The sequence below is a fragment of the Zonotrichia albicollis genome, chromosome 28 (genome assembly GCF_047830755.1).
Source record: "Zonotrichia albicollis isolate bZonAlb1 chromosome 28, bZonAlb1.hap1, whole genome shotgun sequence".
NCBI classification, from domain to species: domain Eukaryota; kingdom Metazoa; phylum Chordata; class Aves; order Passeriformes; family Passerellidae; genus Zonotrichia; species Zonotrichia albicollis.
The window spans coordinates 4,207,862-4,231,323 of NC_133846.1; the positions used below are offsets into that span (position 1 = coordinate 4,207,862).

Sequence of the window (23,462 nt, forward strand, 5' to 3'; positions counted from 1 at the left end):
TGTGCCCATCCATGCCATGCAGAACCTGGCATTTCCTAATTTCACACCAAATCCTTCACGCTGGGCCTGTCCCTTCTGTCCCAGGCTCGTAGGGACAGCTCTGAGGGACAATTTGGTGAGCAGCCCCCATGGGTGCCCTGGGCTCAGATCCCAATCCTCCAAGAGTGCCAGGTGAACAAACAGCATTTCCAAGCACTGCTGGGCACGTCCCAAAGGGAACAAACCAAACAACAAACGAACAAACAAACCAGCAAACAAACAAACAGCCACCACTGCTCCCTGTCCCCATCACAGTTGGGACACTGCCACCATCCCACAGGGCTCAGGACACTTGAGAAAAGCTGTTTTACACATGGAAAGATCCAGGGATTCTCCCTTGGGAAGCTCCTGGGTCTCTGTGCCCATCCACGCCATGCAGAACCTGGCATTTCCTAATTTCACACCACATCCTCCAAGCTGGGCCTGTCCCTTCTGTCCCAGGCTTGTAGGGACAGCTCTGAGGGACAATTCAGTGCTGAAGTCCCCATGGGTGCCCTGGGCTCAGATCCCAATCCTCCAAGAGTGCCAGGTGAACAAACAGCATTTCCAAGCACTGCTGGGCACGTCCCAAAGGGAACAAACCAAACAACAAACAAACAAACAAACCAGCAAACAAACAGACAGCCACCACTGCTCCCTGTCCCCATCACAGCTGGGACACTGCCACCATCCCACAAGGCTCAGGACACTTGAGAAAAGCTGTTTTACACATGGAAAGATCCAGGGATTCTCCCTTGGGTCTCTGTGCCCATCCACGCCATGCAGAACTTGGCATTTCCTAATTGTTCAGCAAATCCTCCACGCTGGGCCTGTCCCTTCTGTCCCAGGCTTGTAGGGACAGCTCTGAGGGACAAATTCAGTGCTGAAGTCCCAGTGGGTGCCCTGGGACAGCTCTGAGGGACAAATTCAGTGCTGAAGCCCCCATGGGTGCCCTGGGACAGCTCTGAGGGACAAATTCAGTGCCGAAGCCATTCAGGGCCCTGCCCACGCTTGGAGAATATTTGGAAAAATTCCTGCTGTTGTTTTCCCAGGAGGGAGTGACCCTGACACAGCATTAACCCACCCAGCAGCTCAGAACCTCCAGCAGGGTTTGTGCAGCCAGGGGGGGATTTTTGGAGCTTCTGCACAGAGAATTTGAGGGGGAAACATGGAAAGGCCGAGCCACAGGGTTTGTGCAGCCAGGAGGGATTTTTTGGGAGCTTTGTACGGAGGATTTGAGGGGGAAACAGGCAAAGAGCCACAGGGTTTGTGCAGCCAGGAGGGATTTTTTGGGAGCTTTGTACGGAGGATTTGAGGGGGAAACACGGAGAGACCAGGCCACAGGGTTTGTGCAGCAGGGGGGGATTTTTGGAGCTTCTGCATGGAGGATTTGAGGGGGAAACAGGGGAAGGCTGTGCCACAGGGTTTGTGCAGCCAGGAGGGATTTTTGGAGCTTCTGCACCTAGAATTTGAGGGAGAAACACGGGGACCACAGGTTTTCTGCAGTCAGGGGGGGATTTTTGGGAACTTCTAAATAGAGAATTTGAGGGAGAAGCAGAAAGAGACCAAACCACAACCCCAGGCCAGGTGAGGAGCCACAAACAGGAGCCTGGAGGCAAATCCTGCTGCCAGCCCAGAGCAGCAGGGGTGAGCTGGAGAGATCACAAACCCTGCACCCCAAATCCTGCCCTGCACCACCCCCAAATCCCCCGGGATCCTGCCGGGAGCGGGAGCTGCTGGTGGGCTGCAATCAACAGCCATATGTCAGCCAGGCTGAGGAGGAACACGATGTCTCCTTCACGAGGGGTGAATCAGTAGCAGAGTCTGATATTCTTCTCCTCCTGAATTAATTAAGCAGCAATCTCGGGTGTCTTTGTCTTTCCAGCTATTATCTGCTCGCTCCGGAGCGCTCATCCCAACGGGAGTGCGGGAAGGAGCTCCCGGCATCCAGCCCTGCCTCAGACTCATCCTCTGCCGCACGTGGAGAGCTGGAGGTGGGGAGTGGGAGCTCACCTGGAGCTCCAGTTCCTGGTCAGGAACCCAGAAACCCCCAAAACGCTCCAAAATCCCCAAAATCCCTGGTAATTGGGAGGTCTCTGCACCCCAGTGCTCCCAGCATCCAGCCCTGCCTCAGACTCATCCTCTGCCACACATGGGGAGCTGGAGATGGGGAGTGGGAGCTCACCTGGAGCTCCAATTCCTGGTCAGGAACCCCAAAAACCCCCCAAAATCCCCAAAAAATCTCCCAAATCCCCTGGTAATTTTGGGGTCTCTGCACCCCAGTGCTCCCAGCCCTGCCTCAGACCCATCCTCTGCCGCACGTGGAGAGCTGGAGGTGGGGAGTGAGAGCTCACCTGGAGCTCCAATTCCTGGTCAGGAACCCCCAAACCCCCCAAAACACTCCAAAATCCCCAAAAAATCTCCCAAATCCCTGGTAATGTTGGGGTCTCTGCACCCTGGTGCTCCCAGCCCTGCCTCAGACTCATCCTCTGCCACACATAGAGAGCTGGAGGTGGGGAGTGGGAGCTCACCTGGAGCTCCAATTCCTGGTCAGGAACCCAGAAACCCTCCAAAACGCTCCAAAATCCCCAAAATTCCCCAAAATCCCTGGTAATTGGGAGGTCTCTGCACCCCAGTGCTCCCAGCATCCAGCCTTGCCTCAGACTCATCCTCTGCCACACGTGGGGAGACAGAGGTGGGGAGTGAGAGCTCACCTGGAGCTCCAGTTCCTGGTCAGAAACCCCAAAATTCCCAAAAATCTCCCAAATCCCCAGGTAATTTTGGGGTCTCTGCATCCCAGTGCTCCCAGCCCTGCCTCAGACCCATCCTCTGCCACACGTGGAGAGCTGGAGGTGAGGAGTGGGAGCTCACCTGGAGCTCCAGTTCCTGGTCAGGAACCCAGAAACCCCCCAAAACGCTCCAAAATCCCCAAAACGCTCCAAAATCCCCAAAATTCCCCAAAATCCCTGGTAATTGGGAGGTCTCTGCATCCCGGTGCTCCCAGCCTTGCCTCAGATTCATCCTCTGCCACACGTGGAGAGCTGGAGGTGGGGAGTGGGAGCTCACCTGGAGCTCCAATTCCTGGTCAGGAGCCCAGAAACCCCCCAAAATGCTCTAAAATCCCCAAAATTCCCCAAAATCCCTGGTAACTGGGAGGTCTCTGCACCCCAGTGCTCCCAGCCCTGCCTCAGACTCATCCTCTGCCGCACATGGGGAGCTGGAGATGGAGAGTGAGAGCTCACCTGGAGCTCCAATTCCTGGTCAGGAACCCAGAAACCCCCCAAAACGCTCCAAAATCCCCCAAATTCCCCAAAATCCCTGGTAATTGGGAGGTCTCTGCACCCCAGTGCTCCCAGCCCTGCCTCAGACTCATCCTCTGCCACACGTGGAGAGGTGGAGGTGAGGAGTGAGAGCTCACCTGGAGCTCCAATTCCTGGTCAGGAACCCAGAAACCCCCCTAAAATGCTCCAAAATCCCCAAAATTCCCCAAAATCCCTGGTATTTGTAGGGTCTCTGCACCCCGGTGGTCCCAGCCCTGCCTCAGACTCATCCTCTGCCACACGTACAGAGCTGGAGGTGGGGAGTGGGAGCTCACCTGGACTCTCACACCTCCAATTCCTGGTCAGGAACCCAAAACCCCCGCAAAAATCCCCAAAACCTCTGGTATTTGTAGGCTCCCAGACCCAGCCTTGCCTCACAGACTCATCCTCCTTCCACACATGGGGAGGTGGGAGCTCAGCTTGACTCTCACACCACCAATTCCTGGTCAGGAACACAAAAACTTCCCCCAAACCCCCAAAACCTCTGGTATTTGTAGGGTCTACATCCCAGTGCTCTCATCTCCTCATCCTCCTGCCACACATGGGGAGATGGAGGTGGGGAGTGGGAGCTCACCTGGACTCTCACACCTTCAATTCCTGGTCAGGACCCCAAAAATCTCCCAGAAATCCCCAAAACCTCTGGTATTTGTAGGGTCTCTGCACCCTTGGGATCCAGGTGCCAAAGGGATGTCCCAGGGTTGGGGGGGTGCAGGGGTGACAGCTTTACCCCACCCCCTCTGTTCCTTTTGGCCTTTTTCACCTCCTTCCCTGGGATTTTAACCCTTGAGACAAAGGGGAGGATGTGCCAGAAAATCCTCCTGAGGAGATCCAGGAGACTTCACCCAACTCAGGGATGGGCTGGCTCTGCATTGCAATGGGGAAACTGAGGCAGGAAGGGAGGGAAAGCTCCTGCCTGGGGGAATTCTGTCCGGGGTTAGATATGGGGCCAAGCCTCACACAGTCCCTGTGTCATCATCATCATCATCATCATCATCATCACCCCAGAGGATGGCTGAGCCCAGGAAACCGGAGCTGTAGGAAGGAGAAACCACATCCTCCCACAGGAACCAAAGGCAGCTGAGCTGGGCAGGGGACAGGAACCTTCCCTGCCATCCCTGGAGAGGGGACATGAAACCTCCCTGCCATCCCTGGGCACAGGGGACATGAACCCTCCCTGCCATCCTTGGAGAGGGGACATGAAACCTCCCTGCCATCCCTGGGCACAGGGGACATGAAACCTCCCTGCCATCCCTGGAGAGGGGACAGGAACCTTCCCTGCCATCCCTGGGCACAGGGGACAGGAACCATCCCTGCCATCCCTGGGCACAGGGGACAGGAACCTTCCCTGCCATCCCTGGGCACAGGGGACAGGAACCTTCCCTGCCATCCCTGGGCACAGGGGACATGAACCTTCCCTGCCATCCCTGGAGAGGGGATACGAACCCTCCCTGCCATCCCTGGAGAGGGGACAGGAACCTTCCCTGCCATCCCTGGAGAGGGGACAGGAACCTTCCCTGCCATCCCTGGGCACAGGGGACATGAACCCTCCCTGCCATCCCTGGGCAGGGGACAGGAACCATCCCTGCCATCCCTGGGCACAGGGAACACGAACCCTCCCTGACATCCCTGGAGAGGGGACATGAACCCTCCCTGGGCAGGGGACATGAACCTTCCCTGCCATCCCTGGGCACAGGGGACATGAACCCTCCCTGGGCAGGGGACATGAACCATCCCTGCCGTCCCTGGGCAGGGGACATGAACCATCCCTGCCATCCCTGGGCAAAGGGGACATGAACCTTTCCTGGGCACAGGGGACATGAACCATCCCTGCCATCCCTGGGCACAGGGGACATGAACCTTCCCTGCCATCCCTGGAGAGGGGACATGAACCTTCCCTGGGCAGGGGACATGAACCTTCCCTGCCATCCCTGGAGAGGGGACACGAACCTTCCCTGGGCAGGGGACATGAACCTTCCCTGCCATCCCTGGAGAGGGGACAGGAACCTTCCCTGCCATCCCTGGGCAGGGGACAGGAACCATCCCTGGGCAGGGGACATGAACCATCCCTGCCATCCCTGAGCCACCCCACGGCCTCCTGGCCACCCCAAACCCTTCTGTCCCCACGGGGCACGGCCACCCCAGACTGTGTGCTTGGGAACTCTGGGTTTCTCCCTGCTCCCTGCATTTCTCCCTGCTCCCTGTAATCCCTCTGGCCCCGATATAGCTGCTGACCCGGGGGGAAGCTAAATTTAGCGGGATGAATCCTGCCCTGTGTCCCGAGGGCTGCTGCCCTTGAGGCAGGGCTGGGGCTGCAGGGACAGGCCACCCCCCAGGACACTGTGGACACTCTGCTGGGACGGGGACAGGGGCACAGAGAGAGGAGTTTGGAGCAGAAAATGGCACTTTGGGGCTGTGATCCCATAAAAGGAAGGTTTGTCCCCAGTGTGGGAACCCCAGGTGCTTGGCAGTGCTCCTTTTGGGGAGAACCACAAAGCTCAGGCAGAACTGGCAGCCAGCACCAAATTCCCAGACTGACCCATGGTCTCACTGAGTCCCTCTGGATGTCCCCTGCTGTCCCACTGAGCCCCTCTGGATGTCCCCTGTCACTGTCCCATGGTCCCACTGAGCCCCTCAAGCCCCTCTGGATGTCCCCTGTCACTGTCCCATGGTCCCACTGAGCCCCTTGAGTCCCTCTGGATGTCCCCTGTCACTGTCCCATGGTCCCACTGAGCCCCTTGAGTCCCTCTGGATGTCCCCTGTCACTGTCCCATGGTCCCACCAAGCCCCTCTGGATGTCCCCTGTCACTGTCCCATGGTCTCACTGAGTCCCTCTGGATGTCCCCTGTCACTGTCCCATGGTCCCACTGAGCCCCTTGAGCCCCTCTGGATGTCCCCTGCTGTCCCATGGTCTCACTGAGCCCCTCTGGATGTCCCCTGCTGTCCCATGGTCTCACTGAGCCCCTCTGGATGTCCCCTGTCACTGTTCCACGGTCCCACTGAGCCCCTCTGGATGTCCCCTGTCACTGTCCCACGGTCCCACTGAGCCCCTCTGGATGTCCCCTGTCACTGTCCCATGGTCCCACCGAGCCCCTCTGGATGTCCCCTGTCACTGTCCCCTGCTGTCCCACCAAGCCCCTCTGGATGTCCCCTGTCACCACAGGCTACTCCTGGGGGAAATTAGGGGATGCAGGGGGGAGAGAAATTTTGTGTGCCAGGCTTTGGCAGGGTGAAAACCCAGCGCAGCAAAAGGGAAGGCAGAACTGCAGGAGCTTATTTAAAAACGGAGGCTCAGAGCTCAGAGCTGGCCTGAGGTGGGGCAGGAGCCCCCCCTGTGCCCCCGGTGCCTCACAGGAGAAGCAGCTGCCAGGGGAGGGGCACCGAGCGGGGACAGCGGTGGCAGCTGGCGCTGTCACTTGCGGAGGGACACGGAGGGGTCCGGGCACTCGCTGCCGGGGGGGGGGGGACACTCGGCGGGTCCGGACCGGGCTGAGAACCAGCAATGGGGACACTGGGGACAATGGGGACACTGGGGACAATGGGGACACTGGTGACGGGTCCAGTCCTAAGGGACGCGGGGAGAAGGCGGCGAGGAGCGCGGATGGACAGACGGAGAGGGGGACGGACGGACAAATGGAGAGAGGGAGGGACGGATGGAGAGCAGAAGAGACTGACGGAGAGAGGGAGAGGGGGATGGACGGACGGACGGAGAGGGACAGACGGAGAGAGGGAGGGACGGACGGACAGATGGAGAGGAGAGAGACGGACGGACGGACAGACGGAGAGAAGGACGGACGGACGGACGGAGAAAGGGACAGACGGAGAGAGGGAGGGACGGACGGACAGATGGAGAGAGAGAGAGACGGACAGACGGAGAGAAGGACGGACGGACAAACGGCCGGACGGACAGATGGAGAGAGTGAGGGACGGACAGACGGAGAGGGGGACGGACGGACGGACGGAGAAAGGGACAGACGGAGAGAGGGAGGGACGGACGGACAGATGGAGAGAGAGAGAGAGACGGACGGACGGACAGACGGAGAGAAGGACGGACGGACAAACGGCTGGACGGAAAAATGGAGAGAGTGAGGGACGGACAGACGGAGAGGGGGACGGACGGACGGACGGAGAGGGACAGACGGAGAGAGGGAGGGACGAACGGACAGATGGAGAGAGTGAGGGACGGACAGACGGACGGACGGACGGGCGCCGGTAAAGCCGCCCTCTAACGGCCGCCGGCCCCGCCGCTCCCCCCGGTGCCCCGTTCCCCCCCCCGGGGCCCCCGGTGCCCACCTGCACGTGCACCATGCCGCAGTCCCCGCAGTCCGTGCAGCTCCCGGGCAGCACCAGGCACAGCACCCCGCGGCCGCCCCGCTCCAGCTCCGGCCGCGCCCCGGGGCCGACGCGCCCCGCCAGCACCGGCACCGGCTGAGCCCCGGGGCACCGGGGGCACCAGGGGCACCCCCGGCCGCTGCTGCCGGCACCGGGGCCTCGCTAATTCCCGTGTGCCCGCCCCTGCGCCTGGCGGGTCACCAGCAGGGGATTAGGGAGATCAGCAGAAAGCTCCCAGCGCGCTGCCGTGTGTGCCCGCCCTGCCGCCGCCTCCCCCGGGCCGACACTGCCACCGACACTGCCACTGTCACTGTCACTGTCACTGTCACACGGGCCGCCAGCACGGCCTCGCGGTGGGCACCGGCACTGAAACCGGCACCGACACTGCCACTGCCACTGGCACACGGGCCGCCAGCACGGCTTCGCGACGGGCACTGGAACCGGCACCGAAACCAGCACCGACAGTGCCACTGTCACTGTCACACGGGCCGGCAGCACGGCCTCATGGTGAGCACCGGCACCGACACTGTCACTGTCACTGTCACACGGGCCGGCAGCACGGCCTCGTGGTGGGCACCGGAACCGGCACCGAAACCGGCACCGACAGTGCCACTGAAACCGGCACATGGGCCGCCAGCACGGCCTTGCGGTGGGCACCGGCACCGACACTGCCACTGTCACTGTCACTGTGACACGGGCCGCCAGCACGGCCTCGCGGTGAGCACCGGAACCGGCACTGAAACCAGCACCGACACTGCCACTGTCACTGCCACTGTCACACGGGTCGGCAGCACGGCCTCGCGGTGGGCACCGGCACCGGAACCGGCACCGACAGTGCCACTGCCACTGTCACATGGGCCGGCAGCACGGCCTGATGGTGAGCACCGAAACCAGCACCGACAGTGCCACTGAAACCGGCACACGGGCTGCCAGCACGGCCTCGCGGCGAGCACCGGCAGCGACACTGGATGTCCCCTGTCACTGTTCCATGGTCCCACCGAGCCCCTCTGGATGTCCCCTGTCACCACAGGCTACTCCTGGGGAGCATTAGGAAGGAGGAATTTTGTGTAGGGTCCACGGGGTGAAAAACCAGCGCAGGAAAAGAGAAGGCAGAACCGCAGGAGCTTAATTAATTGAACAAGAAGAAGTAAAAGGGAAGAAAAAAAAATCCCCCAAGAGCTGTTCAAAAAGCGCTTGCTGAGACTGAGCGATCCCACGAGGGACCCTCCAGCACCTGCTCCTCATGGAAGGGGTGGAAAATTCAGCATGAAATTTGTGTGTGGGGTGGGAATGGCTCTGAGCATCCCATGGGGCTTCCAGTGGGATGGGGAACAGGGAGGAGGTGACAGATCCACGGGGACAAGGCAGGGATGGTGCCAACCCCCCTCTGGAGCCCATCCCTGAGGAAAAGGAGCTGCTTTGCTGCAGGCAGGAGGCTCCTGAGGGCTCCTGGAAAACCAATCCGGCTCGGGAATATCACAGGGCTCGTGTTTCTCTAAATAAGTTATTTTTCCACTGCCTCACAAAGGTGTTGTCTCTCTTCTTATTACTCTTTGTGTCATATGCAGTTAATTATTCATCCCCTTTCTGGGCTGCTCTGGGAGTGGACAGGGATCTGCTCTGGATGCTTCTGTCCCAGTGGGATTGAGGGTTTTGGCCATAATTCCAGTGGGATTGGGGTCCTGGCAAGGCAGAGACATGGGCCATGCCCCAGAGGAGGCCATGAGGGAGAAATTTTGGCTGCAGATGCTCAAATGAACAACCTGATGCTCCTCATCGCTTGGGACATTCCAGAAGGGAGGAGCAGGGAAGGATTGGGGTGTCCTGATTTGGGGAGAGGAGATTTTTTGGAAAGCTGATGACACAGTGACAATTTTATCCTTGGGATCACATTCCTGTGTCACTCTCAGAGCCTGCCTGGCCACCTCCCCATTCTGAGCTTTCCCAGTTCTCTGCTGGCGCTCTCAGGTGAATTAATTAAAAATAAAAAAAGGAAGGATTGAGTTAAAAGCACAAAAGGAAGGATTGAGTTAAAAACACAAAAGGAAGGATTGAATTAAAAACACAAAAGGAAGGACTGAGTTAAAAGCATAAAAGGAAGGATTGAATTAAAAACACAAAAAGAAGGATTGAATTAAAAGCACAAAATAAGGATCCTCATTTCCCTGAGAGCCACTCCAGGGTGTGGAACCCCCCCAAGCTCCCAAGGTCAAAGGGAGAAGCCAAGAGGGAAAATCCCTCCCAGCTCCCAGAGCACCTCTCAGCGCCTGTCCCTTGAACTCAGCGGGTGCTAATTGGGCTGCTGCATAATTAATGGCACTAAACACTAGATGGAAACCCCATCCTGCCCATCAGCCTGGCACAGACTGGTTTCAAAATCACTTGGGATCTTGGGATGGGACCAAATCGCAGCTGCCAGCTGAGCCTGGAGGTGCCTTTGGATCCTCCCATCCCACGGGAACAGGGTCCTGCCAGGGCCTTTTTAACCCCTCAAATGCCACCCTGGGAATTGTGTCCCTGCCTTCAGCTCCCCATGAGAAGCCTCAATTCCAGCAGCTGCAGGCTCCTAAGGGCTGCCACCACTGTCCAGTGCCACCAGCACTGCCCTAAGGGACAGCCCCATCCCAAGGGAATTTTGGGGTGCCCCACTCTGTTCTCGTGCTCCATAATCCACGTGCAGCCACAGAATACCAGAATCACTAAGGCTGGAAAATCCCTGTGGGATCATCGAGTCCAAGCTGTGCCCGATCCCCATCCTGAGCACTCAGTGCCACCTCCAGGGGTGGGCACTCCAAACCCCCCTGGGCAGCCCCTTCCAGCCCTTTCCATGAGGAAATTCCTGCTGCTGTCCAACCTGAGCCTCCTGAGGTACAGACCAAGGTGATGTCCCCTTACCCTGGCACTGTGGCAGCAAAGCCCAACCCCACTACCTGCTCCACACCAGGGACTTGTGCAGAGCCCCAAAACTGCTCCAGAGCCCCAAAACCCCTCCAAACCACCCTTTCCTCCAGCACAACCCCTCCAGACTCTCCTTTCCTCCAACACAACCCCTTCAGGCGTTCCATCCCTTCTTTATCCACCAGCCCCTCGTTGTGGCAGCAAAGCCCAACCCCACTGCCTGCACCTCACCAAGGACTTGTGCAGAGCCCCAAAACTGCTCCAGAGCCCCAAAGCCCCCCCAAACCACCCTTTCCTCCAGCACAACCTCTCCAGATCCTCCTTTCCTCCAACACAACCCCTCCAAGACGCTCCATCCCTACCTTATCCACCAGCCCCTCACTGTCCTTGGCCAGCAGGATGGCCATGTCTGTGGTGGACAATGACCTGGGAGCAAAGCCTGACCCCACCAGGGATTTGTGCAGGCCCCCAAAACCACTCCAGACCCTCCTTTCCTCCAACACAACCTCTCCAGGTGCTCCATCCCTTTCTTATCCACCAGCCCCTCACAATGAGAGCAAACCCTTACCCCACTATGTGCACCTCATCAGGGATTTGATCAGAGCCCCAAAACTGCTCCAGACCCCCAAAACCCCCTCCAGACATCCCTTTCCTCCAACACAACCCCTCCAAGGCGCCCCATCCCTACCTTATCCGCCAGCCCCTCACCATCCTCAGCCAGCAGGTAGACAGCCCCTCCCTCAGCCAGCAGGATGGCCGTGTCCGTGGTGGACAAGGACCTGGGAGCAAAGCCTGACCCTGCTATCTGCACCCCACCAGGGACTTGTACAGACCCCCAGAACCCCTCCAGACACCCCTTTCCTCCAGCACAACCCCTCCAAGGCGCCCCATCCCTACCTTATCTGCCAGCCCCTCGCTGTGGGAGCAAACCCGACCCCATTGTGTGCACCCCACTTGTACAGACCCCCAAAATGCCTCCAGATCCCCAAACACCCTTCAAACCCTCCTTTCTTCCAACACAGCCCCTCCAAGGTGCCCCATCCCTACCTTATCCGCCAGCCCCTCACCATCCTCAGCCAGCAGGTAGACAGCCCCTCCCTCAGCCAGCAGGATGGCTGTGTCCGTGGTGGACAATGACCTGGGAGCAAAGCCTGACCCCACCAGGGATTTGTGCAGGCCCCCAAAACCACTCCAGACCCTCCTTTCCTCCAACACAACCCCTCCAAGGCGCCCCATCCCTACCTTATCCACCAGCCCCTCACCATCCTCAGCCAGCAAGTAGACAGCCCCTCCCTCAGCCAGCAAGATGGCCGTGTCCGTGGTGGAGGACGACCTGGGCCTGCCCTGGTGCTGGTGCAGGATGGCCGTGAGGCCGCTGTCCTGGGGGGCCTTGCGGCCCAGGTGGGGGCTGCCCTTCTGGGGCTCCAGCGAGCCGCTCTTGGCGCGGCGGCCGGCGCCGTGCAGGCTGGTGCCGCGCTTGATGGAGGGCCGCGAGCGGATCTGCTGCAGCACGCGGTTGAAGGCCGTGGGCCGGGCGGGCAGGTCGTGCAGGGACACGGCGTAGGACACGCGGTGCATCTCCGGGGAGCGCTCCTTCTCGTCGGGGGAGTCGTGGTCCGAGGCCACGCCGTGGGCCGTGCATGAGGCGGGGGCGGCCGTCGGTGGGCCCGGGGTGGCCGGCTCCTGCGAGCTCTGCTGGTCGCGCTCCCGCGAGCGCCGGCGGCTGTGGAACAGGTGCTTGAGGCCGTGGCTGAACATGGAGCCCTCGGAGAGCTGCTGGATTTTCTGTGGGGAAAGAGGGGGTCAATTGAGGGGGTTAATTGAGGGAATGGGGGCTGTTCATTGAGGGTATTAATTGGGGGAATGGGCACTGTTAATCGAGGGAATGGGTGTTGTTAATTGAGGGTGTTGATTGAGGGAATGGGCACTGTTAATCTAGAGAATGGGTGCTGTTAATTGAGGGAATGGGCGCTGTTCATTGAGGGTATTAATTGACGGAATGGGCACTGTTAATCGAGGGAATGGGTGCTGTTAATTGAGGGAATGGGCGCTGTTAATTGAGGGTGTTAATTGAGGGAATGGGTACTATTAATTGAGGGTGTTAATAGAGGAAATGGGTGCTGTTAATCGAGGGAATGGGTGCTGTTAACTGAGGGTGTTAATTGAGGGAATGGGTGCTGTTAATTGAGGGTGTTAATAGAGGAAATGGGTGCTGTTCATTGAAGGAAGGAGTGCTGTTAATCGAGGAAATGGGTGCTGTTAACTAATGGAGGGAATGGGTGCTGTTAATTGAGGGAATGGGCGCTGTTAATTGAGGGTGTTAATTGAGGGAATGGGCGCTGTTAATTGAGGGTGTTAATAGAGGAAATGGGTGCTGTTCATTGAAGGAAGGAGTGCTGTTAATGGAGGAAATGGGCGCTGCTAATTGAGGGTGTTAATAGAGGAAATGGGCGCTGTTAATTGAGGGTGTTAATTGAGGGAATGGGCGCTGTTAATTGAGGGTGTTAATTGAGGAAATGGGTGCTGTTCATTGAAGGAAGGAGTGCTGTTAATCGAGGAAATGGGTGCTGTTTATTAATGGAGGGAATGGGTGCTGTTAATTGAGGGTGTCAGTAGAGGGAATGGGTGCTCTTAACTGAGGGGATAGGTGCTGTTAATTGAGGGAATGGGCGCTGTTAATTGAAGGTATTAATTGAGGGAATGGGCACTGTTAATCGAGGGAATCAGTGCTGTTAATTAATTTAGGGAATGGGCGCTGTTTGTTAGTTGAGGGAATGGGTGCTGTTAATCAAGGGAATTGGTGCTGTTAATTAATTGAAGGAATTCCCTGTTAATTGAGGGAATGGGTCCGGTTAATTAATTGAGGGAATGAGTACTGTTAATTGAGGGTGTTAATTGAGGGAATGGGCGCTGTTAATCAAGGGAATGGGTAAATATTGGCAATACTAAGTATTAGTACTTGGAAATACTAAATATTAATGGAAGTATTGGTAATACTAAGAATTAGTGGAATTATCAGAAATACTAAATATTAGCACTTGGAAAGATGAAGTTTTAGTGAAAATACTAAGTATTAGTGGAAATATTGGAAATACTAAATAATGGTACTTGGAATTACTAAATATTAATGGAAATATTGGAAATACTAAGTATTAGTGGCCTCAGCCATGTACCAAGAGCACCCAAGCTCCAGAGAGTATCAGGGTTTTTTTCCTGTGACATTTTCCATGAACCAGCCCTGTGCCACTAAACCCAGTCCAAACTGGTTTATAAATATAAAACTATTATAAAGTATATAATAATATATATAAATATTTAAAATATTAAAATTTATAATATATATTATATTAAAACAATATGTAATAATATAAAAATAAGATATAATATTATATAAATGAAATATAATTATATATTAAAATAATACATAATAACATATAAATACAAACTGGTTTCCAGCAGGGGATGGGGAATGCCCTGAGCATTCCCAGCTCTCCCTTTCCAGGGGCTGCATCCCACATTCCCAGCAAACAATCCCTGAGTGGCAGCTGGCCACGGGGAAATCATGAATATGGATGGTGGAACAGATCCTGCTCCTGATTGCATCCAGGGCAGCCTGGCCAGGGTCCTGGAAATCCAGGGTTCCACTGGAACCTGGCCAGGGATCTTCCCTGCAAGCACTGGAAATCTGGGGTGCTGCTGGAACACCCAGATTTGAGGCCAGGGTTCCTTGCAGCCCCTGGAAATCCAGGATTCCATTGGAACACCCAGATTTGAGGCCAGGGTTCCAGTGGAAATTTGGGGTTCCTTGGAAGTTCAGGGTTCCACTGGAACACCCAGATTTGAGGCCAGGGTTCCACTGGAAATTCGGGGTTCCATTGGAAATTCAGGGTTCCATTGGAAATCCAGGGTTCCCTGCGGCCACTGGAAATCCAGGATTCTATTGGAACACCCACATTTAAGGCCAGGGTTCCACTGGAAATTCGGGGTTCCATTGGAAATCAGGGGTTTCCTGCAGCCACTGGAAATCCAGGATTCCATCGGAACACCCAGATTTGAGGCCAGGGTTCCACTGGAAATCCAGGGTTCCTTGGAAATTCAGGGTTCCACTGGAAATCCAGGGTTCCTTGGAAATTCAGGGTTCCATTGGAAATCCAGGGTTCTGAAACTGGAACACCCAGATTTAAGGCCAGGGTTCCAGTGGAAATTCGGGGTTCCATTGGAAATCCAGGGTTCCCTGGAGACCCTGGAAATCCAGGATTCCATTGGAACACCCAGATTTAAGGCCAGGGTTCCAGTGGAAATTCGGGGTTCCCCTGGAAATCAGGGGTTTCCTTCAACCACTGGAAATCCAGAGTTCTACAGGAACACTCAGATTTGAGGCCAGGGTTCCCTGCAGCCACTGGAAATCCAGAGTTTCACTGGAAATCCAGGGTTCCACTGAAAATTTGGGGTTTCACTGAAAATTTGGGTTTCCCCTGGAAATCCAGGATTCCACCGGAACACCCAGATTTGCATCCCAGGAGATTTTGGCCCTGTGCTCTTCACATCCCCTGTGTGAGGAGAACTGGGGAGCAGCGACTTCCAAAGCATTTCCAAATCCCAGCATTTCCAAATCCCAAATCCCAGCATTTCCAACGGGCTCAGAGCATCCCCAGAGCCCCGGTGGCACAAAGCTGGGATTTTGGGACAGCTGAGACGTTCCAGGAGCTGCAGGCAGAGGAGCATCTCAGGGCCATGCAGAACGAGCTCCGTCCCCTAAAAATCCCAAAAAACCCAAACCCAGCACACCTGGAGGAACCAGCAAAGGGATCCTGTGCCCCCAAACTCTGCAGGAAAAGCTTTTCACCCTCCCCAAGCCACTCACAATGCAAATCTCCATCCTTTGAGGCTCTTCCTTGGAAATATAGAATAAATCTCCCGGTGCTGAATGGCTTCTTGGGGAAATAACAATTTAAATTTTATTCTATTTATAGAGTCTCTATGGAAACAGAGGCAGCATTTGAGAGGTAAGAGCTCCAAACCCCCAGATTCCCTCCCATGGAGGGCACGGCCAGAGCTGCACAAGGTCCAGGTGAAAAGAAAATCCAAACTCCCTTAAAGCCTTCAGGTAAATTATTTGTGATATGGACTTCCCAATCTTGAATGATCTTCTGCAGAAATAAACCATTTCAGTTCTCATTTCAGTTTTATAAAAAAAATAAATTTAGTTCTGCTGGTGAATTTGCCTGAGCTGAACATCTTTAATATTCCTTAATATAATTTCTGTGAAAGTTCTTACACAAAATACTGACTAAGTTAAATGATAAGTTGTCTCAAATTGCTTAAATTGCTTTCTTTCTTTAGGAAAATTTATTAGAAATTGTTACAAAGCGGAACTTTGAATTTCTTTTCAGCCAGAGCTGCACAAGGTCCAGGGGAAAAGAAACAACAAACTCCCCTAAAGCCTTCAGGCAAATTATTTGTGATATGGACTTCCCAATCTTGAATGATCTTCTGCAGAAATAAACTGAATTAAAAAATAAAATATTAAAAAGTAATTATTTAACAATAAATAAATAGAATTAAAAATAAATAAATAGAGTTAAAAAATAAATAGAGTTAAAAAATAAATAAATAGAATTAAAAAATAAATAAATAGAATTAAAAAATAAATAAATAACTTTCAGTTCTCATTTCACATTGTTTTTTTTATAAATGTAGTTCTGCTGGTGAATTTGCCTGAGCTGAACATCTTTCATATTATTTCTGTGGAAGTTCTTGTACAAAATATTGCCTAAGTTAAATGATTATTGTCTCAAATTGCTTAAATTGCTTTCTTTCTTTAGAAAATTTATTAGAAATTGCTACAAATTCAAAGTGGAACTTTGAATTTCTTTTCAGCCAGAGCTGCACAAGGTCAAAGCTAAAAGAAACAACCAACTCCCTTCCCCAGGGAGATGAAAACAAACTAAAAGTGGAGCTGGAAAGGTTTTGGGATCCAAGATGCCCTCAGGGCTTCTGGATCCAACAGCTCCAACCCAGCAAAATTCACCTTTTCACACAAATCCCCTCAGGCCCTTTCCGAGTTTTCCTGCAAGAGGCTTTCATGGGCTGGGCAGGCACGGGGTCTGCATGGAAAAAACCAAATTTGCATGGAAAAAAATAAATAAATTTAAAAAATGAGGGAAGCAAGGAGGGATGCCTTCAGGGCTTCTGGATCCAACAGCTCCAATCCAGCAAAATTCACCTTTTCAGACAAATCCCCTCAGGCCCTTTCTGAGTTTTCCTGCAAGAGGCTTTCATGGGCTGGGCAGGCACGGGGTCTGCATGGAAAAAACCAAATTTGCATGGAAAAAAATAAATAAAATTTAAAAAATGAGGGAAGCAAGGAGGGATCCCAGGCTGGAAGCCACAGAATTCCAGCTCTGGGTTTGTTGTTTTCAGGAGCTGTGAGGGGTGGCCACAAACCCATCCTGTGCTGCTGCACAAGCTCTGTTTTCTCGTGTTTTCCCAGGAATATTCCTGCAATTCCAGAGCTCAGGCATTTTCCTGGCACAGAGCAGAGGCTATTTTGGAACAGCCACTGCTTACCAACCCCAGCAATGGACACAGATTCATTTCTCAGCGTGGACAGCTGTAAAACACAGGGCTGAATCCAAAAATATCTTTATTCCTTTGGGCTTTCACATCAGCACAGCCAGGCTCTGCTGCTTGGTGCTGGGACTTGGTTCTTATGAACTTCAAAGCCACTGCAGCTGGAAAAATCCCATTTTAGCCCAAATCAGGACATTTTGCAGGAAAACTGGGACTTGGAGGACAGTTTTGGGCTCTTTGGCGATGCCCTTGCCACGCCAGGCTCCCCAGGGTGGTTTTGCTGCTGCTGCCACCCAGCCTGAACCATTCCCTGACACCCAAACCCCTTCCTCAGATTGCAGACGGACACACAAGGAGAGGATCTGGTTGCCACGACCTCCCAGCAGGGCCCCAGGCTGAGAAATCCTGCTCAGTTGTGAGGATTGTTAATTATTGATTTGTCCCCAGCCCGCCCAGAGGCTCCAGACGAGGCTCTGCAGCTCTTTGGAGCATTTGCATAAACATGGGGGGAAGTCTCATCCCTTCCCACCCCATCCTAAAATATTCCATATTTTAGGTCATGGGGGGAAATCTCATCCCTTCTCACCCCAACCAATTCCAGATTTTAAGTCCTGTCCCATCCCATCCCATCCCATTGATCCCATCCCATGGATCCCATAGATCCCATGGATCCCATCCCATCCCATCCCATCCCATCCCATCCCAGATTTTAAGACACAGGGGGAAAGTCTTATCCCTTCCCTTCCCATCCCATTCCAGATTTTAAGTCTCATCCCTTCCTACCCCATCCCAAAATATTCCATATTTTAGGGCATGAGGGGAAGTCTCATCCCTTCTCACCCCAACCAATTCCAGATTTTAAGTCCCATCCCATCCCATCCCATCCCATCCCATCCCATCCCATCCCATCCCATCCCATCCCATCCCATCCCATCCCATTTCAGATTTTAAGACACAGGGGGGAAAGTCTCATATCTTCCCACCCCATCCCATTCCAGATTTTAAGTCTCATCCCTTCCCACCTCATCCTAAAATATTCCATATTTTAGGGCATGGGGGGAAATCTCATCCCTTCTCACCCCATCCAATTCCAGATTTTAGGGCACAGGTAAAAGTCTCATCAATTCCCACCCCATTCAATTCTATACTTTAAGGCAGAGGGGGAAGTCTCATCCCTTCCTACCCCATCCTAAAATATTCCATATTTTAAGGCACAGAGGGAATTCTCATCCCTTCTCACCCCATCCCATTCCAGATTTTAGGGCAGAGGGGGAAATATCATCCCTTCCCATATCATTCCAGATTTTAAGTGACAGCCCTTCCCACCCCATCCCATTCCATATTTTAAGTCTCACCCTATCCCATCCTATTCCATATTTTAAGTCTCATCCCTTCCCACCCCATCGATCCTATCCAATTCTATATTTTAGGGCACAGGGGGAAGTCTCATCCCTTCCCATCCCACCCCATTCCAGATTTTAAATTCCATCCCATCCCATCCCATCCCAGATTTTAAGACCCAGGGAAAAGTTTTATCCCTTCCCTTCCCATTCCATTCCATATTTTAACTCTCATCCCTTCCCCTCCCATCCCATCCATTTGTATTTATATGTTAGTATATATTATTTTAATATATAATTACATCTCATTTATATAATATTATATCTTATTTCTATATTATTACATATTGTTTTAATATAATACACATTATAAATTTTTAATATTTTAAATATTTATGTATATTATGCTATACTTTATAATAGTTTTATATTTATAAACCAAGGGCACAGGGGGAGGCCACAGCCCCCAAACAGCAGCAGGATCCAGCAGATCCTCCTCATTTTGGATTTTCCAGCCCTGCTGCTGCTTTCCCAGCTGATTCTCCTCAGGCAGGCCCAAGAGGCTCCTGCCACCACCCAGCCAGGCTGGGGACAGGCTCAGAGCTGTCCCCAAGGGTGACACCAGCCCAGCCCAGCCCAGCCCTGCCCCTTCTCCCACAGCATCCCGAGCTGCCACAAACGCCAGGGAAAGCGCCTGGATGTTCCCAAATGGCAAACGCAGCACTCCCCCACAGCCTGCTGCTCCTCGGGGACAGCTGAGAGCAGCAGCAGCAGCAGCAGCATGTGACAAACGTGACTCATGCTGGGCAGGGCACCCGAGTGACAGCGACAGCCCAGAGCCCCGGGAATAACGGGAATAACGGGAATAACGGGATGTGTGCCCAGGTGTGGGCACAGCAGGGAATGCATGGCCCAGGTGGGAATGGTCTGGGAATATCAGGGAAGAGCAGGGAATTCAATGTTCTGTTCTGGGAATAACAGAATTCACTGCCCAGGTGTGGGAATAGCAGGAAATTCAATGTCCACGTGTGGGAATGCTCTGGGAATAACAGAATTCATTGCCCAGGTGTGGGAATGGTCTGGGAATAACGGGATGTGTGCCCAGGTGTGGGGACAGCAGGGAATGCATGGCCCAGGTGGGAATGGTCTGGGAATATCAGGGAAGAGCAGGAAATTCAATGTTCTGTTCTGGGAATAACAGAATTCACTGCCCAGGTGTGGGAATATCAGGGAAGAGCAGGAAATTCAATGTTCGGGTGTGGGAATAACAGAATTCACTGCCCAGGTATGGAAATATCAGGGAAGAGCAGGAAATTCAATGTTCAGGTGTGGGAATGCTCTGGGAATAACAGAATTCACTGCCCAGGTGTGGGAATAGCAGGGAAGAGCAGGGAATTCAATGTTCAGGTGTGGGAATGCTCTGGGAATAACAGAATTCACTGCCCAGGTGTGGGAATGGTCTGGGAATATCAGGGAAGAGCAGGAAATTCAATGTTCTGTTCTGGGAATAACAGAATTCACTGCCCAGGTGTGGGAATAGCAGGAAATTCAATGTCCACGTGTGGGAATGCTCTGGGAATAACAGAATTCATTGCCCAGGTGTGGGAATGGTCTGGGGATAATGGCATGAACTGTCCAGGTGTGGGAATGCTCTGGAAATAGCAGGAAATTCAACGACCACGTGTGGAAACACTCTGGGAATAACAGAATTCAGTGCCCAGGTGTGGGAATGCTCTGGGATAATGGGATGTGTGTCCAGGTGTGGAGATCACAGGGAATGCACTGGCCAGGTGTGGGAATGCTCTGGGAATAGCAGGGAATTCAATGTCCACGTGTGGGAATGCTCTGGGAATAACAGAATTCATTGCCCAGGTGTGGGAATGCTCTGGGAATAATGGAATTCATTGCCCAGGGGTGGGAATGCTCTGGGAATAGCAGGGAATTCACTGTCTATGTGCAGGAACACTCTGGGAATAACAGAATTCATTGCCCAGGTGTGGGGATAGCAGGGAATGCTCTGGGATAACAGGGATCCAGGGAAAACAGAGAGCCAGGGGAAACCAACAGAGAGCCAGGGAAAACAGAAACCCAGGGAAAAGCAACAGAGAGCCAGGGAAAACACATCCAGGGAAAACAGCAACCCAGGGAAAACAGCAACCCAGGGAAAACCCTTGGCTCAGGAGCAGTGGCAGTTTGGATGCCGGGTTTTGGATGGATCCCATCACTCCTGCAGGAATCGCTGGCACCCGGGGGTTGCTGAGCACAGCTGTCACACACCAGCTCTGCTCCTTGCCAGAACTCATTTTTCCCCTGTTTCTCCCCAAGGGTGTCAGCAGAGCCAGAGCCAGGGCTGGGAAGGGAGAGACGTGGATCTGCTGGAGTTTAGGGCTGGAGGTGACACCGGGCAGGCTGTGCTGGCTCCCAGGGTGCCACCTCAAACCCATCTCACTGCAGCCAAGAGTCTACTCTGATCCTAAATCATCCATGGGGACAGAACAGGGACAGGAATCTCTGATTCTGCTCCATCCATGGGGACGGGACAGGAAACTCTGATCCTTCATCATCCATGGGGACAGGAATCTCTGAACCTTAATTATCCATGGGGACAGAACAGGGACAGGAAACTCTGATCCTTCATCATCCATGGGGACAGGAATCTCTGATCCTCAATTATCCATGGGGACAGAACAGGGACAGGAAACTCCAATCCTTCCACAGGGACAGAACAGGGACAGGAAACTCCGATCCTTCCACAGGGACAGAACAGGGACAGGAAACTCCGATCCTTCCACAGGGACAGGAATCTCTGATCCTTCTCCATTTATGGGGACAGGGACAGAAATCTCTGATCCTTAATTATCCAATGGGACAGGAATCTCTGATCCTCTCCCATCCACGGGGACAAGAATCTGATCCTGCCCCATCCATGGGGTCAGGACAGGGACAGGAATCTCTGATCCTGCTCCATCCACAGGGACAGGAAACTCTGATCCTTCATCATCCATGGGGACAGGAATCTCTGATCCTCAATTATCCATGGGGACAGGGATCTCTGATCCTGCTCCATCCACAGGGACAGGAATCTGATCCTTCCCAATCCATGGGGACAGGAATCCCTGATCTCCTTAATTATCCATGGGGACAGGAAAGGGACAGGAATCTCTGATCTCCTTAATTATCCATGGGGACAGGAAAGGGACAGGAATCTCTGATCCTTCATCATCCACAGGGACAGGAATCTCTGATCCTTCATTATCCATAGGGACAGAACAGGGATAGGAATCCCTGATCTCCTTAATTATCCATGGGGACAGGAAAGGGACAGGAATCTCTCATTCTTCTCCATGCACAGGGACAGGACAGGGACAGGAATTTCTGTTCCTGCTCCATCCATGGAATCTCTGATCCTTCATCATCCATAGGGACAGAACAGGGACAGGAATTTCTGATCTCCTTAATTATCCATGGGGACAGGAAAGGGACAGGAATCTCTGATCCTTCATCATCCATAGGGACAGAACAGGGACAGGAATCTCTGATCTCCTTAATTATCCATGGGGACAGGACAGGGACAGGAATCTCTGATCCTGCCCCATCCATGGGAACAGAAATCTCTGATCCTTCCCCATGCACAGGGACAGGAATCTGGATTTGGAGCAGGACCAGCCTGCACCCAACCCCACAGGGGGTTTGGAGGCAGGAAAACACAGATGTATTAATTAATGATTTATTAATTTATGAACTGGTGGTGGCCGTGGCACAGCGCCTGGCACGCTGTGGCAGCTGTGGGCAGCAGCCTTGCCCGAGTTGTGCCCAGTTTGAGGATTTATTTTAATGAATTGCTGCATTAAAGGTGAGCCCTGGCAGCAGACCTGCAGGAAGGGAGCACGGGCAGCTCGATAAAATCAATGGGGTTTGTTTGGCCTCGGATGCTGCTGCTGGAGGAGGCTGTGGAGCTCCAGCTCCGGGTGGGATGTGCCAGCCCTGGAATGTTTGGGATGATGGGCACAGCCATGGGAAGCTGCAGCTCCAACATTCCCACCCCTTTCTGAGCCTCTGTGGCCCATGTGGGATGGAGAAGGGACAGAGAAAAACACCTTGGATGTGCTCATGGATCATGGAATTAAAGTCAGAAAATCATGGGATGGTTTGGGTGGGAAGGGACCCTAAACCTCATCCAGGTCCAGGCATGGGCAGGGACATCTCCCACTATTCCAGGCTGCTCCAAACTCATCCAGCCTGGCCCTGGACACTGCCAGGGATCCAGGGCAACCACAGCTCCTCTGGGATACCCTGTGCCACCCTCCCATGCCATGGATGTGCCCGGCCCTGGCTCCTCCAGCTGTTTTTGGGGCAGCAGCAAAGCCAGCACAGCCTCAGGAGCTGCTGGGCCACCAAGGGAAGGCCCCAGGTGCCACCTCCAGCAGCCACGGGGGCTCCCTGTGCTCAAAGCAGCCGAGGTTTCCTCTGGGAACAGGGATTGGATCTCCTGGCAGTGCCATCGTGACCTTGACCCCACCGGTGACACCGAGGGGCTCCACCCTGCACCCCACATTTCCCGCTTTTTCCTCCAGGGCTTTTTGAAAGCACCCACTCTGCCCTCTGATCCCGCCCTGCCCACGGCACTCCCACTCCTGCACACCTGAATTCCACACCGGGAATTCACCAATAAAACCCCGCTGAGCCGCCGGGGGTCGGAGCTGCATTTTTGCCCCAAATCCAGAGGAATTCCGTGCTGGATTCCAGCAGGATCCCCGCTCCGGGATGGGCTCGGTGCCGCCCGCAGCGCTGCAGTGCCCGGGGTTTGTGTTTTGTTTTCCTCCTCCTCCTCCTCCTCCTCCTCCTCCGGCCCCGCGGGCCCGGCAGGAGCAGCCTCGGGGCCATTCCCACATTCCCACATTTCCACACCGTCACTCCCGGTGCCGCAGCCTCCTGGATCCTCCCGGAGCATCCCCCCAGGATATTCTCGGAGCATCCCCCCCAG

The 23,462-nt window shown here is 53.9% G+C and overlaps 1 protein-coding gene across 3 annotated transcripts in view; it reads right to left on the bottom strand.

Moving 5' to 3' along the window:
* TMCC2 (transmembrane and coiled-coil domain family 2) overlaps positions 1–23,462 on the bottom strand; it is a 42,553-nt gene that overhangs the window by 17,660 nt on the left and 1,431 nt on the right. The window contains exon 2 of one of the 3 annotated variants that reach the window (XM_074527939.1): positions 11,808–12,350. In XM_074527939.1, the coding sequence (XP_074384040.1) occupies positions 11,808–12,350 (543 nt within the window). Of the gene's footprint in view, positions 1–7,628; positions 7,859–10,927; positions 10,988–11,807; positions 12,351–23,462 lie in introns of those variants that run through there. The other 2 variants (XM_074527940.1, XM_074527941.1) reach the window with 2 other exon arrangements.